The sequence below is a fragment of the Heterodontus francisci genome, chromosome 4, assembly GCF_036365525.1.
Source record: "Heterodontus francisci isolate sHetFra1 chromosome 4, sHetFra1.hap1, whole genome shotgun sequence".
Lineage (NCBI taxonomy): Eukaryota > Metazoa > Chordata > Chondrichthyes > Heterodontiformes > Heterodontidae > Heterodontus > Heterodontus francisci.
In genome coordinates this window covers 95,533,026-95,548,335 of record NC_090374.1, presented here as the reverse complement: position 1 = coordinate 95,548,335, position 15,310 = coordinate 95,533,026, and the positions used below count along the sequence as shown (strand labels likewise).

The following is a 15,310-nucleotide window of genomic DNA, read 5'->3' as shown; positions in this document are numbered from 1 at the left end:
CTGCTCTTACAACCCGACCATTTAAAAATTACCCACATTGCAGGAAAAATAATGTAGTCGTTGATGCATTGTCCAGGGTCTAACCCAATGCAGAACCATCCCAGACAAAACTCCAAAAAAATTAAACCAGAATAGCTGTTGCAGACAATGCCAGCTGCAGTAATTCTAAGATTAATGTGTGAATTTGAGATGAGTGTTTCAGAAATTATGCGTGCTTTTTTTCTACAACCTTGTAATGAAACGCTCCTATCATCACATTTCATTCCAAGTGGTGCAGAGATGTCAAGAAAACATGCTATGCCAAATGAGGATTTTTAATTCATCGGTTGGAAACTTACAATAAACTTAAAAAGGAAAGCTGCAATATTACAAACAACTTTTACAAAGACTTTGCCACAGTTAAAAATGGCCACCATCATTTACATTTGAAAATCTTGCAAATTCCAAGGCTTCAAAGTGGAGACACATGTCTGATTAGCCTGTACCCAAAACAATGGCTCGCCAACTACCTGACATTGCTTTCATTAGCAAGACATTCAAAGCCATGCTGGAACATTAACACTGAAAGGGCGAACACCTCCAGGGGTTAACATTAATACCATGAGATAAAAACAAGAAATGCTGGAACCACTCAGCAGGTCTGGCAGCATCTGTGGAAAGAGAAGCAGAGTTAACGTTTCGGGTCAGTGACCCTTCTTCGGAACCCTTTTCCAGCCTTAAAGGCATACCACATTCTTCCCGAACAAAAAACCTACAGGATCCTAACACCTCCGCCCCTGGTGGAATGAAACGCCATTCCTAAAAAGCGTTTCATTACAATGTGCAAAAACACAAATTGAAACAAAAACGCTAACATGCTTTCTTTCGCATTTACAGGCATATTCTCTTCTAAAATGGTAAGATTACAACAAGTTCCACCAGAACATTTGCAGTTTTAAATTTTCAAAAAGGTTGCCCCAATTAACCCATTTCAAATTCCCAAGCATAGTCTCCCAGTAATTTTGTGTTTTCCTTCCAAGTGTCCCTATTATCCAATTTAAAATTCTGAAGGAGAGAATCTATCTCCACTTGGAGAGGCAAAATTTGATTAGGAATAGTCAGCATGGTTTTGTCAGAGGGAGGTCATGCCGAACAAATTTGAATGAATTTGTTGAGCATATGACCAGGTGTGCAGATGAGGGGAGCGCAGTTGATGTAGTTTACATGGATTTCAGCAAAGCCTTTGACAAGGTCCCACATGGGAGACTTATCAAGAAAGCAAATGCACATGGGATACAAGACAACCCTTTTGTCTTAGTTCCATCTCTTTTAACTTAAATTTCCTCTCTTTCTCCCTTCCCTCTTTCTGGAATTCAAGCTCAAGTCTTTTCAATGCTATTGCTGTTTCTTTCTCTTGTTCAAGTTTTCTTATTGCTATTGCTTTGTCCCTTTCCTCTTTTTCCAATTCAAGTTTTCTTAATTCTTTTTCTTATTCAAGCTTTTTCGTTTCTAACTGAATCCCAATACCACCGCATCACTCTCGGACCAACTATTTTTTTTCTTTTTTTATTCATTCATGGGATGTGGGCATCACTGGCTTGGCCAGCACTAATTGCCCATCCCTAACTGCCCTCGAGAAGGTGGTGGTGAGCTGCCTTCTTGAAACACTGCAGTCCATGTGAGGTAGATACACCCACAGTGCTGTTAGGAAGGGATTTTCAGGATTTTGACCCAGTGACAGTGAAGAAACGGCGATATAGTTCCAAGTCAGGATAATATGTGATTTGGAGGGGAACTTGCAGGTGGTGGTGTTGCCATGGATTTGCTGCCCTTGTCCATCTTGTTAGTACAGGTCTTGGGTTTGGAAGGTGCTGTCTAAGGAGCCTTGGTGCATTGCTGCAGTGCATCTGGTAGATGCTACATACTGCTGCCACTGTGCGTCAATGGTGGAGGGAGTGAGTGTGTGTGGATGGGGTGCCAATCAAGCGGACTGCTTTGTCTTCAATGGTTGAGAGTTGTTGGTGCTGCACCCATCCAAGCAAGTGGAGAGTATTCCATCACACTTCTGACTTGTGCCTTGTAGATGGTGGACAGGCTTTGGGGAGTCAGGAGGTGAGTTGCTCACCATAGGATTCCTAGACTCTGACCTGCTCTTGTAGCCACAGTATTTATATGGCAACTCCAGTTCAGTTTCTGGTCAATGGTAACCCCTAGGATGTTGATAGTGGGGGATTCAGCGATTGCAATGCCATTGAATGTCATGGCAAGATGGTTAGATTCTCTCTTATTGGAGATGGTCATTGCCAGGCACTTCTGTGATGCCAATATTACTTGCCACTCATCAGCCCAAGCCTGGATATTGTCCAGGTCTTGCTGCATTTCTTCAGTATCTGAGGAGTCACGAATGATGCTGAACACTGTGCAATCATCAATAAACATCCCCACTTCTGACCTTATGATTGAAGTAAGGTCATTATGAAGCAGCTGAAGATGGTTGGACCTAGGACACTACCCTGAGGAACTCCTGCAGTGATGTCCTGGAGCTCAGATGATTGACCTCCGACAACCATAACCATCTTCCTTTGCGCTAGGTATGACTCCAACCATCGGAGAGAATTCAGATTTCCAATGACTTCAGTTTTGCTAGGGCTCCTTGATGCCATACTCGGTCAAATGCTGCTTTGATGTCAAGGGCATCTCTCACCTCACCTCTGGAGTTCAGCTCTTTTGTCCATGTTTGAACCAAGGCTGCAATGAGGTCAGGAGCTGAGTGGCCCTGGGAGAACCCAAACTGAGCATCGCTGAGCAGGTTATTGCTAAGCAAGTGTCGCATGATAGCACTTTCGATGACACCTTCCATCACTTTGCTGATGATTGAGAGTAGACTAATGGGGCAGCAATTGGCTGGGTTGAACTTGTCCTGCTTTTTGTGGACAGGACATACCTGGGCAATTTTCCATATTGCCGGGAAGATCCCAATGTTGCAGCTGTACTGGAACAGCTTGGCTCGGGGCGCGGCAAGTTCTGGAGCATACGTCTTCAGTATTATTGCCGGAATATTGTCAGGGCCCGTAGGCTTTGCAGTATCCAGTGCCTTCAGTCATTTCCTGATATCACGCGGAGTGAATCGAATTGGCTAAAATCTGGCATCTGTGACGCTGGGGACTTCAGGAGGAGGCCGAGATGGATCAGCAACTCGGCACTTCTGGCTGAAGATTGTTGAAAATGCTTCTGCTTTATCTTTCACACTGATGTGCTGGGCTCCCTCATCGTTGAGGGTGGGGATATTCGTGGGGTCACCTCCTCCAGTTAGTTGTTTAATTGTCCACCACCGTTCACGGCTGGATGTGGCAGGACTTCAGAGATTAGACCTGATCCGTTGGTTATGGGATCGCATAGCTCTGTCTATTGCATGCTGCTTACGCAGTTTGGCACGCAAGTAGTCCTCTGTTGTAGCTTCACCAGGTTGACACCTCATTTTGAGGTATACCCTCCTGTACGCTTCATTGAACCAGGGTTGGTCTCCTGGCTTGATGATAATGGTAGAGTGGGGAATATGCCAGGCCATGAGGTTACAGATTGTGGTTGAGTACAATTCTGCTGCTGCTGATGGCCCACAGCGCCTCATGGATGCCCAGTTTTGCATTGCTAGATCTGTTCCAAATCTATCCCATTTAGCACAGTGGTAGTGCCAAACAACACGATGGACGGTATCCTCAATGTGAAGGCAGGACTTCATCTCCACAAGGACTGTGCGGTGGTCACTCCTACCAATATTGTTATGGACAGATGCATCTGCGGCGGGCAGATTGGTGAGGACGAGGTCAAGTATGTTTTTCCCTTGTGTTGGTTCCCCCACCACCTGCCGTACACCCAGTCTAGCAGCTATGTCCTTTAGGACTCGGCCAGCTCGGTCGTGTAGTGGTGCTACCAAGCCACTCTTGGTGATGGACATTGAAGTCCCCCACCCAGAGTACATTCTGTGCCCTTGCCACCGTCAACGCTTCCTCCAAGTGGTGATCAACATGGAGGAGTACTGCTTCATCAGCTGAGGGAGGGCAGTAGGTGGTAATCAGCAGGAGGTTTCTTTTCCCATGTTTGACCTAATGCCATGAGACTTCATGGGGTCCAGAGTCAATGTTGAGGACTCCCAGGGCAACTCCCTCCCAACTGTATAATCACCTCTGCTGGGTCTGCCCTGCCGGTGGGACAGGACGTACCCAGGGATGGTGATGGCAGTGTCTGGGACATTGTCCGGAAGGTATGATTCTGTGAGTATGACTATGTCAGGCTGCTGCTTGACTAGACTGTGTGACAGCTCTCCCAACTTTGGCACAGGCCCCCAGATTTTTGTAAGGAGGACTTTGCAGGGTTGTCAGGGCTGGGTTTGCCGTTTCCGGTGCTGAGGTCTATGCCGGGTGGTCCGTCCGGTTTCATACTTTCTCGACTTTGCAGGGGTTAGATACAACTGAGTGGCTTGCTAGGCCATTCAGAGGGCATGTAAGAGTCAACCACATTGCTGTGGGTCTGGAGTCACATGTAGGCCAGACCAGGCAAGGACAGCAGATTTCCTTCCCTAAAGGACATTAGTGAACCAGATGGGTTTTTACAACAAACGACCATGGCTTCATGGCCATTAGACTAGCTTTCAATTCCAGATTTATTAATTGAATTCAAATTCCACCTTCTGCTGTTTCAACCCATGTCCCCAGATAAATACCCTGGGTCTCTGGGTTACTAGTCCAGTGACATTACCACTATGCCACCGCTTACTCTTGTTTTGTCTCTCATATTCCCTTTCTTGTTCCTCATATTCTCCTTCACCAGTATCATCCTCATACTATACTAATTCCAGATGTTTGGCTATTATTTCAATAGTCTCCGCTTTTTTGGCACCTCATTTCAATTCCAACCCCAATTCTGCTGCCAATTCTTTTAATTTGTTCTTAAAGTTATCAAGTCACTCAGGGAAACATTCTGCTTTTCCAGAAACTCTACCGCAACCACTAATGCCATTACAATGGTATCGACTGTACCTTATTATACAAGAGACCTGGTTCTTCTTTTTCGTTGTAATTGATAAGAGATTTAGATCCCAACAATCGAGTTTCCAATTGCTATGATCCCAGACGCAAGAGTAGTTAAATATAATGCCAAACGCAAGACCCCAATTTACAAGCTAGCCAGGAAGGATCTAAAGGGAGAGCTAAGAAGAGCAAGGAGAGGACACGAGAAGTCATTGGCGGATAGGATCAGGGAAAACCCTAAGGCTTTCTATAGGTATATAAGGAATAAAAGAATGACTAGAGTTAGATTAGGGCCAATCAAGGAAAGTAGTGGGAAGTTGTGTGTGGAATCAGGGGAGATAGGGGTAGTGTTAAATGAATATTTTGCGTCAGAATTTTCAGTAGAGAAAGAAAATGTAGTCGAGGAGAATACTGAGATTCAGGCTACTAGGCTAGATGGGATTGAGGTTCACAAGGAGGAGGTGTTATCAATTTTGGAAAGTGTGAAAATAGATAAGTCCCCTGGGCCAGATGGGATTTATCCTAGGATTCTCTGGGAAGCTAGGGAGGAGATTGCAGAGCCTTTGTCCTTGATCTTTATGTCGTCATTGTCGACAGGAATAGTGCCGGAAGACTGGAGGATAGCAAATGTTGTCCCCTTGTTCAAGAAGGGGAGTAGAGACAGCCCTGGTAATTATAGACCTGGTGAGCCTTACTTCGGTTGTGGGTAAAATGTTGGAAAAGGTTATAAGAGACAGGATGTATAATCATCTTGAAAAGAATAAGTTCATTAGCGATAGTCAGCACGGTTTTGTGACGGGTAGGTCGTGCCTCACAAACCTTATTGAGTTTTTCGAGAAGGTGACCAAACAGGTGGATGAGGGTAAAGCAGTGGATGTGGTGTATATGGATTTCAGTAAGGCGTTTGATAAGGTTCCCCACGGTAGGCTATTGCAGAAAATACGGAAGTATGGGGTTGAAGGTGATTTCGAGCTTTGGATCAGAAATTGGCTAGCTGAAAGAAGACAGAGGGTGGTGGTTGATGGCAAATGTTCATCCTGGAGTTTAGTTACTAGTGGTGTACCGCAAGGATCTGTTTTGGGGCCACTGCTGTTTGTCATTTTTATAAATGACCTGGAAGAGGGTGTAGAAGGGTGGGTTAGTAAATTTGCGGATGACACGAAGGTCGGTGGAGTTGTGGATAGTGCCAAAGGATGTTGTAGGGTACAGAGGGACATAGATAGGCTGCAGAGCTGGGCTGAGAGATGGCAAATGGAGTTTAATGCGGAAAAGTGTGAGGTGATTCACTTTGGAAGGAGTAACAGGAATGCAGAGTACTGGGCTAATGGGAAGATTCTTGGTAGCGTAGATGAACAGAGAGATCTTGGTGTCCAGGTGCATAAATCCCTGAAGGTTGCTACCCAGGTTAATAGGGCTGTTAAGGCGGCATATGGTGTGTTAGCTTTTATTAGTAGGGGGATCGAGTTTCGGAGCCACGAGGTCATGCTGCAGCTGTACAAAACTCTGGTGAGACCGCACCTGGAGTATTGCGTGCAGTTCTGGTCACCGCATTATAGGAAGGATGTGGAAGCTATGGAAAGGGTGCAGAGGAGATTTACTAGGATGTTGCCTGGTATGGAGGGAAGGTCTTACGAGGAAAGGCTGAGGGACTTGAGGTTGTTTTCGTTGGAGAGGAGGAGGAGGAGAGGTGACTTAATAGAGACATATAAGATAATCAGAGGGTTAGATAGGGTGGATAGTGAGAGTCTTTTTCCTCGGATGGTGATGGCAAACACGAGGGGACATAGCTTTAAGTTGAGGGGTGATAGATATAGGACAGATGTCAGAGGTAGTTTCTTTATTCAGAGAGTAGTAGGGGCGTGGAACGCCCTGCCTGCAACAGTAGTAGACTCGCCAACTTTAAGGGCATTTAAGTGGTCATTGGATAGACATATGGATGAAAATGGAATAGTGTAGGTCAGATGGTTTCACAGGTCGGCGCAACATCGAGGGCCGAAGGGCCTGTACTGCGCTGTAATGTTATAATAATTATAATAATAAAAAATGTTATCTCAGAAATGAGTAATTAATAGGATTCAATGCAAGCCCTCCAAATTAGTCTGATTCTGATTCCAGATGCAAGCCACCGAATTAAATAATTCAATCTCGAGCGAACCCTCAATTAATATGATTCAATCTCGAGCAAACCCCCAATTAATATGTTACAACCGACCTCTCAAGTCAAAGCCCCCTATCAAAATATATGATTCTGATTGTGGTGGGAAAAATGCACCGTTGATTCAGTCCTGTCCCTCCACAGATCGCCTAACATATCATTTTAAACTTTCCAAATTAAAGAAAGACCCAGCTAAATTGTACCATCTATTAAACCCCGAATGAGGCTAACCAAATGAAGTGTCTTTCGATCAACAAATTAACTGTTTAATTGGAAAAACTAAATTCTTTGACACTAAGATATAAACAACATTTAAAAATAGAAAAAATTGGTGTCCTTGCATATTTACACTCCTGCCAAAGTGAAATCTTCCAATGTGGAATAGTCCAAGGTTTCTTGAAGTCCTCACAGCCATCCAATGGGGTGGAAAAAAGGTTCAACAGTAGAACAGTCGACAGTCTAATTCAGCAGTTGAATTGATGCTCTTTTTTTTCAGCAATTACAGTATTTTCTTTTTAGAAATTAATCTGGCTTGACATCAGAATTCTGAGAGTATAATAAATAAATATTTTAAATAAACCGAGAGAAAGCTTTCATTTCCTTCACTATTTGCTGGTCCGGTTGTCTGTCTGTGTCTGTTTCCGAAGCCAATTTTTCAACTAGTTTCAAACATCAATTGGCAACAATGTATCTCGAGTTTTTGGTCCTGAGTGGCTGTATCCGATGGCAACAAGAATGCACTCTTTGAATCACAGTCTCCGGAGCTTGCTGCCTTAAAGGCACACCGCATTCTTCCCGAAAAAAAACTACAGGATCATAACACCTGACAAGAAATCATGGCACACTTTCTCCCTAACCACAATTTTTTACATGACCAGCCATACAGTTTTACATTTCATCTAAGTCCAGTAATTTTTAAGACATCTGTTATTGGGTTTTCACGGTGCTGTGATAACTTATTCGGGAAAGCATCACTGTCTCATCTGAGCGTGCAGCATATGACTGAACTGAATAGTTATACGCATCCAAACCCTGGGCTCAGTCAATATCAATGCAAAGGTCAAAGCAAAAAGTTGGACAAAGAATTGGTATATTAAGTCAAGAGAACTCATTTCCACCATGGTATTTAAGGACCATATTTCCACAGGTGCTCAAGTTATCATTCTTCAAATAAGATATTTCCATAAAAGGTTAGCCACAGGTTTCACTTCAGGCATTTTACGTTTTACATTAGCGTTCTTTTAATCCCATCTTGTGAAAGCAAACTGCAGGCAACAATCCTTTTTCAGTTTGGTTTGGTCCCAATAACAACTTGCATTTACATAGATCACCTTTAACATAGTTGATCATCGTAATAGAGATCTGATTGAGAGCGCGACAACTGTTTATGCACCACAGCTGCAAAGCAGAAAATCAACATAGGACAAGATATAAATCTACTAAAAAAAAAACTGTAATTATAACTACGTTCCTGTAAGAAACAATAATGAATTCTGCCATTTATTCATCTTAGTTTTATTTGCCAGTGGATTATTTATAATCAGACTCATTTTATAATTAAAACAAACTGGTTTCCCCCAACTTAAGTAAAACACAGCATGAGGTGAAACATCAAAAGATTATCTAAAATTTCTAGAAGTTGAGAAAAAGGAACATGCAATCTGGAAGGTTTAAGATTGGCTCTGGTTTACTTTTCTCAAACAACTAACTGTAAACCAATGCCAGACTTACAGACCCACTGTCCTTTTTTGAACAAGGTTTTCAGTTCAATGAAAGTTGCTTGCCTTAGGAACTGCAGCCAACTGAGAGTGTACTGCATTTCTGCCATCAGATCCATATATCTATCTATATATTTCCACAGTAAGAACATTATACTCTATTTTTGTGCCACGTTAGCCAAGATTTGTCTCAGTTAATTGGCAGTCTCCAATTGACATGTGAACCAAACATTGTTCTGTCAAAAGCAAAATATTGTCAATTCATGAAATCTGAAATAGAAACCGAAAATGCTAGAAATACTCAGGTCAGGCAGCATCTGTGGAGAGAAGTAGAGTCAAGGTTGATGACCATCCCCTGCCTCTGTACTTGTTTAAAAATGGGTACATTTCTAAACCTTTTTCCAGCTGACAAAAGGTCGTCCATCTGAAGCATTAGCTCTATTTCGCTCCACCTGACCTGCTGAATATTTCAAGCCTTGTCTATTTAAATTCCACATTTCCAGCATCCATAATATTTTGCTTCTGCACTAGGAGATATTTACTAGCCTTACTAAAAATACTGTTTTTGGCGTGATCAACAGGAGTCGGAGGTTTTGTACAGCCTTGTCACTTGAATGTATGAACACAGAAGTAAAAAAGGAGATCCCACTCTACTTTGACAAAAAAGTATACTCACAGCTTTTAAGCAAGTACAATAGCAAAGGGGTTGGGGTGGGGGGAGAACAAGTGGAGGAAAGGACAAAAGGGAAGGTCTATGATAGAGTGAAAAGCAAGAGAGATTAAATGGCAAAAGAAATGATGATGCCAGGCAAAAGGGGAAGATAAATGCAACAAGTAAGGAAGCAAAGGATGCGTCTAGAAGTGTAACTGGGAGAAGAATCATTATCAACAGCTGCCATTCGAAAAAATGGCTATGATCTGAAATTGCTGAACTCAATGAAGGCTGTTTAGTGCCTAATCGAAAGTTGAGGTGTTGTTCCTAGAGCTGGAACAGTGTAGGTTACCATGACTACACTTCATCCCATCCACTTCCACGATGGATTCTATTCCATTCTCCAAGTTTCTCGGTTTTGTCGCATCTCTTCTGACAATACCACTTTCCATGCCAGTGCTTCCAAAATGCCATACATTCTCTTCAACCGAGGATTCCCCTACACCGTGGTTGACAGGGCCCTCGACCGTGTCCATTCCATTTCTCGCACTCTGCTCTCACCCTTCCATTCACTTGGCAAGCAGGACTCCAACTTCCAGTTGCTTGTCATTTTATTTCTCCATCCCTCTCTGATCGCTTTAGCATTGGCTTCTGACACTGTTCCAATGAAGCTTAACATAAGCTCAATGAGCAGCATCTCATTTTTTAATAAAGGACTTTGCAACCTTTCCGAATCAACATTGAGTTCAACAATTTCAGCTGTTGACAATATACATCAATGTTTTGGATGTGGGGACCAAATGTAGTATTTCCAAGTTCGCGGATGATGCAAAACTAGGTGGAAATGTGAGATGTGAGGAAGATGCAAAATGGTTTCAAGGGGATTTGGACAGACTTAGTGAGTGGGCAAGAGCATGGCAGATGGAATATAATGTGGAAAAAATGTGAGGTTATCCACTTTGGTAGGAGGAACAGATGTGCAGAGTATTTCTTAAATGGTAAGAGATTAGGAAGTGTAGGGACCTGGGTGTCCTTGTCAATAAGTCACTGAAAGCTAACATGCAGGTGCAGCAAGCAATTAAGGCTAATGATATGTTAGCCTTTATCGTAAGAGTATGAGAGTACAGGAGTAGTGAATTCTTGCTTCAATTGTATGGTACCTCGGTTAGACTGCACCTGTGTGCAGTTTTGGCCCCCTTACATTAGGGAGGATATTATTGCCATAGAGGGAGTGCAACAAAGGTTCATCAGTCTTGTTCCTGGGATGGCAGGACTGTCCGATGGAGAGAGATTGGGGAAACTGGTCCTGTATTCTCTAGATTTTCGAAGAATGAGAGGTGATCTCATTGAAACCTACAAAATACTTAAAAGGGATAGACAGAGTACATGCAGCTAAGATGTTTCCCCTGGTTGGGAGACTAGAACCAGGAGACACAACTTCAAAATAAGGAGGAAGCCACTTAGGACAGAGGTGAGGAGAAATTTCTTTACTCAGAGGGTTGTGAATCTTTGGAATTATCGACCCCAGAAGGCTGTGGAAGCTCAGTCATTGAGTATGTTTAAAGCAGAGATTGACAGATTTCTAAATACAAATGAATAAGGAGATATGAGGCTAGTGTGGGAAAAAGGCACTGAAGTGGAAGATCAGCCAAGATCATATTGAATGGCGGGGCAGGCTCAATGGGCTGAATGGCCTACTCCTGCTCCTATGTTTCTATCATAACCTCTACCCCCATTTGTTCAGACAGCCGCTGATGGCAATGTTTCTTCTATTCCCATTTTTACCTCCTCCAGACCAATCTTTTGTTTTTTCACATGTTCCATTATCCCCCTTTGCCTTGCATCATCATCCCTTTTGTCATTTAATCTCTCCTGCCTTCTACCCTATCACAGTTTCCCTTTTGTTGTTTCTTCCCCTCCCAACCCTTCCCTGCCTCGGAACTTAAAACCTGTTACACATCCCTAACTTTTTCTAGTTCTGATAAAAGGACATCAACTTGAAATGTTAATTTTGTTTCTGTCTCTACTTATACTGCCTGAGCTGCTGAGTATTTTCAGCATTTACTGTTCTTTTATTGTTGGGTTGAGGCTAGGTAACACTTTGGCAAATAACCTTCACTGCAAATTATATAAGGAATGTTTGCAAAACCAGAATTACTAGTTCCGAAGAAGGGTCACTGACCCGAAACGTTAACTCTGCTTCTCTTTCTACAGATGCTGCCAGACCTGCTGAGTGGTTCCAGCATTTCTTGTTTTTATTTCAGATTTCCAGCATCTGCAGTATTTTGCTTTTATTACAGAATTACTAGTTGCTGCATTATACTAAACAGTTGGAATTATTGTACTTGTGACACAAAATGCAGGTTTTTGTTTAACCACCGATTACACTGTTAACAACCTGTACTAACTGAACGAGACTTTCACTTCAACTAGTTCACAAAATGTCTGGCTGTCCGCAATTCTGTCTAATTTCATTTGAGAACATTTTGAACCAATGACATATATTTCAATATCAGTCAGCATACTGTAAGAAATATCTACCTCTAAGATTGAAAACAATACTGATAAGGTTTCAATGTAAACAGGTTTAGAAACAATCAAAACTATTATTCTATGCAGCACGTATACAACTACTCATGCCACAATTGAGATTTCGAAATCCCTCCAATTTCCTCCTTTCTAAAATGGAATCAAGGTTCCAAGTGTGCCAGTCACCTGCTGGCATATCTAAATGACCACTCTACACAACTGTACATTATTGACTATGGGTGCCAACACTTTAGCCCCATCTTGGCTTTACCTGATATCCACACATGTGCAATTTTCATCACAGGTCCAAGGAGCATTTGGGAATGAGAACTCTGGCAGACCTTGATTCCAGCACACATGTGCTGTGGCCTATTACAGTTTCCCTACTGTTACCCAACCAAGATCCGTTAACTCATTACAGATCACAGAATCCAGGACTTGAACCTGAGACCTCCTAGTTTGTATAACCCAATAACACACTGAGCTACAAGTTTAATAATTTAAACTGAGCTATTCGTGAGGACGTTACTTGGTTAATTACCTATCATTCAAGCACTCCACTAACAAAATAAGACTGAGGAAACCAGTTGAATACATGTAGACGAGACATACTAGCTTCAACTTGTGATTACCTCGAACAGAAGGCGCACTTGCCCAAGAAGATGGCTCTCCACAACATTGTGATAGAAGAAATGCAAGAATCTCGACTCAGCCCTAAACGAATAATAAAAGCAAAATGCTGCAGATGCTGGAAATCTGAAATAAAAACAGCAAGTGCTGGAAATACTAAGCAGATCAGACATCATCTGTGGAGAGAGAAAAAGAGTTAACATTTTCAGATCTGTGACCTTTCAACGGAACATTCTATTTCCAGCACTTTCTGTTTTTATTTCAGCCCTAAACGACTAGGTATGCCAGTGTACTCGTTTGGTGGTTGTATATCTGTGGCCAGGACTTGTGTACAGCAACAGCGAAAAGCTACACATACCCGGACACGCACTCAGTCCATATGTGGCTACTCGAACTGCCGATTCACTTTGACTACCCCCACCCCAATTCGCCGGCTCGGTCAGGTGCCCCCCGGCTCTCCTCCCGCCGGCCTGCACACTCACCGTGAACGGCTCATCGCCGACGTTGCCCACCGAGAAACAGCTATCCCCTGGATTGACAGCGCCGGTCAGGACCTGGTGAAGATTCATCTTTCCTGTTGGCGTCTTCTTCTGCGCCCACCCTGGCAAATTCCACAAGATGGCAGTAACGGCGGATCACCCTCCCGGCCCACTCTCTCGGCTCATCTCATAGCAGCAACAGACAGCTGTCCGAGGGACACCCGCACACTCGGTTTGGCCTGCGCTCGCTCGGCCCCGATTGACGTGTCTGATGGCAGCCGTCTTCCGCTCTTCACTGACGCCTCTCGCAACGTCCAGCCGACATCTTGCTGACACATCCAACTCTCGCGAGAGATGACGCGGGGAGGGGGCACGTGATCGGTATTCTCCTGTTCCCATGGAGACGGGAGGTTGATGGAGAGCATCAGGCACGAAGTGATGATATTGCGGATGGTCCATCAGGGAAGCCGCATTGGATCTTCATGCCAACATCCTGAAGCTGCTGATTCATGCTGGGGTCCATGTTCTCCCCTGCAATCTGGACTGTGGAGACTGGGTGTACCATTCTGCGGCAGGGTCTGTTGAAATCACCTGAAGCAGCCCAGCTCAGTCTTAATCTCTACCAGAAAGAGCAAAGTATTTACAACAACTTGCATTCATAGTGCACCTTTCACAATCGCAGGGCGTCCCAAAAGCACTTCACAACTAATGAGTTTCATTCTTGCATTGTGAAATGCCTTGAATGTGAGCAGAACAGATTATAATATGGAGGGAGGGGTTTAGGAAGGACAGGAGGTTGCTAAATTCAGGGAACAGAGGGGAATAAAGCTGAGATTAAGATTGAAATCATTAAAGATGAGGAGACACTCAGTGCAGAGGTTGAGGGAGAATTTCTCAATGTGAAACTCAGAGTGGGACTTGAGCAGCACTAGACAATGATGAAAGGTGAGAGGAGTAGGACAAGGTGAGATGCTTGGAGGAGAAGAAAGTATTAAAGGACTAGGGCGACAGATCAAGGTGAGATTTTGTGACAAGAACCACCACGGCAGCTTGGATAAGGCTATATAGCCAACCAGAAGACTTGGGTAAGCAGCAAGGTGTCACCACCTATGATCTAAGTTTCAGTGAAAGCCAGGATAATGCAATCATTAACAATAATGTCATGAATAGCAAGTATCTTGTTTGCAAGTGAACAGTCATTCTAGAGGGAAATGCCGAGCAATAATTGTTGGTCCACAAGAAAAATTCAGTAGTGGGTGTGATGAATATGGCAAAAAGATTAGCAAAGTTGACTATCGATGGCCATGCTGGGCAGGAAAGTTGGCAATAGAAGAGGATGGGGCAATTTGGGTTGCTGCTCATAAAGAGATAACAGTGAAGGCCTTGATTAACCTGTCAAAAATGCTGGGATGCACAGAGGGTACGTGTGGGCTATCCAACAGTAATTGAAGTCTGAAAAGGTGGCAGAATAGGAGGAAAGCAGAGGATTAATGATGGGTTGGGCAAAACATTGGGGGGGAGGAGCGGGAGCGGAAGTACTCAAGAAAGGAGAAATGAATGGTGCCATGACTCCTCCCAAGTCCCCAACATCACAGATGCCAGTCTTCAGCCAATTCAATTCAATCCACATGATATCAAGAAATGGCAGAGCGCACTGGATACACCAGAGGCTATGAGCCCCAACAACATCCGGCTATAGTGCTGAAGACTTGTGCTCTAGAACTATCTGCATCTCTAGCCAAGAGAAGCAGCGGGAGAGGAGAGGATTTAGAGTGCTACTTGAACTGAGTGCTGGGAATTTGGGGAAGCTGCTAGCTGTTTGGTGAGTATCTGGTAAGTGGTTAAGGTCAATTCTATTCCTAAGGTTTAAAAAAGTACAGGAACTGATGGTAAAGTTAATAAAATATATAAAAAATGAAAATAAATAATTGAATAAAATAATTAAGTAGTTCATTAAAACACTTTAAGGATGGCAGGACAGGTGATGCGTCATGGCTGCAGCATGTGGGAGCTCCTGAATGCCGGTCTGATCCTGGCAATACACATCTGCAGTAAGTGTTTGTGGCTCGAGGAGCTTCTGCAACATTTAAGCTGGAGGCCAAGCTGCAGACACTGCAACACTGCTGGAGGGGGAAAGTTAC

At 43.5% G+C, this 15,310-nt stretch overlaps 1 protein-coding gene across 5 annotated transcripts in view; it reads right to left on the bottom strand.

Annotated features, from left to right (window-relative positions):
* The window catches only part of LOC137369151 (dmX-like protein 1), a 289,553-nt gene extending 276,047 nt beyond the window's left edge, over positions 1-13,506 (bottom strand). For all 5 annotated transcript variants that reach the window (XM_068029885.1, XM_068029888.1, XM_068029887.1 and 2 more), the window contains exon 1: positions 13,173-13,506. In XM_068029885.1, the coding sequence (XP_067885986.1) occupies positions 13,173-13,259 (87 nt within the window). In that variant the 5' untranslated portion in view covers positions 13,260-13,506. The remainder of the gene's footprint in view (positions 1-13,172) is intronic.
* Between the last annotated feature and the right edge of the window lie 1,804 nt (positions 13,507-15,310).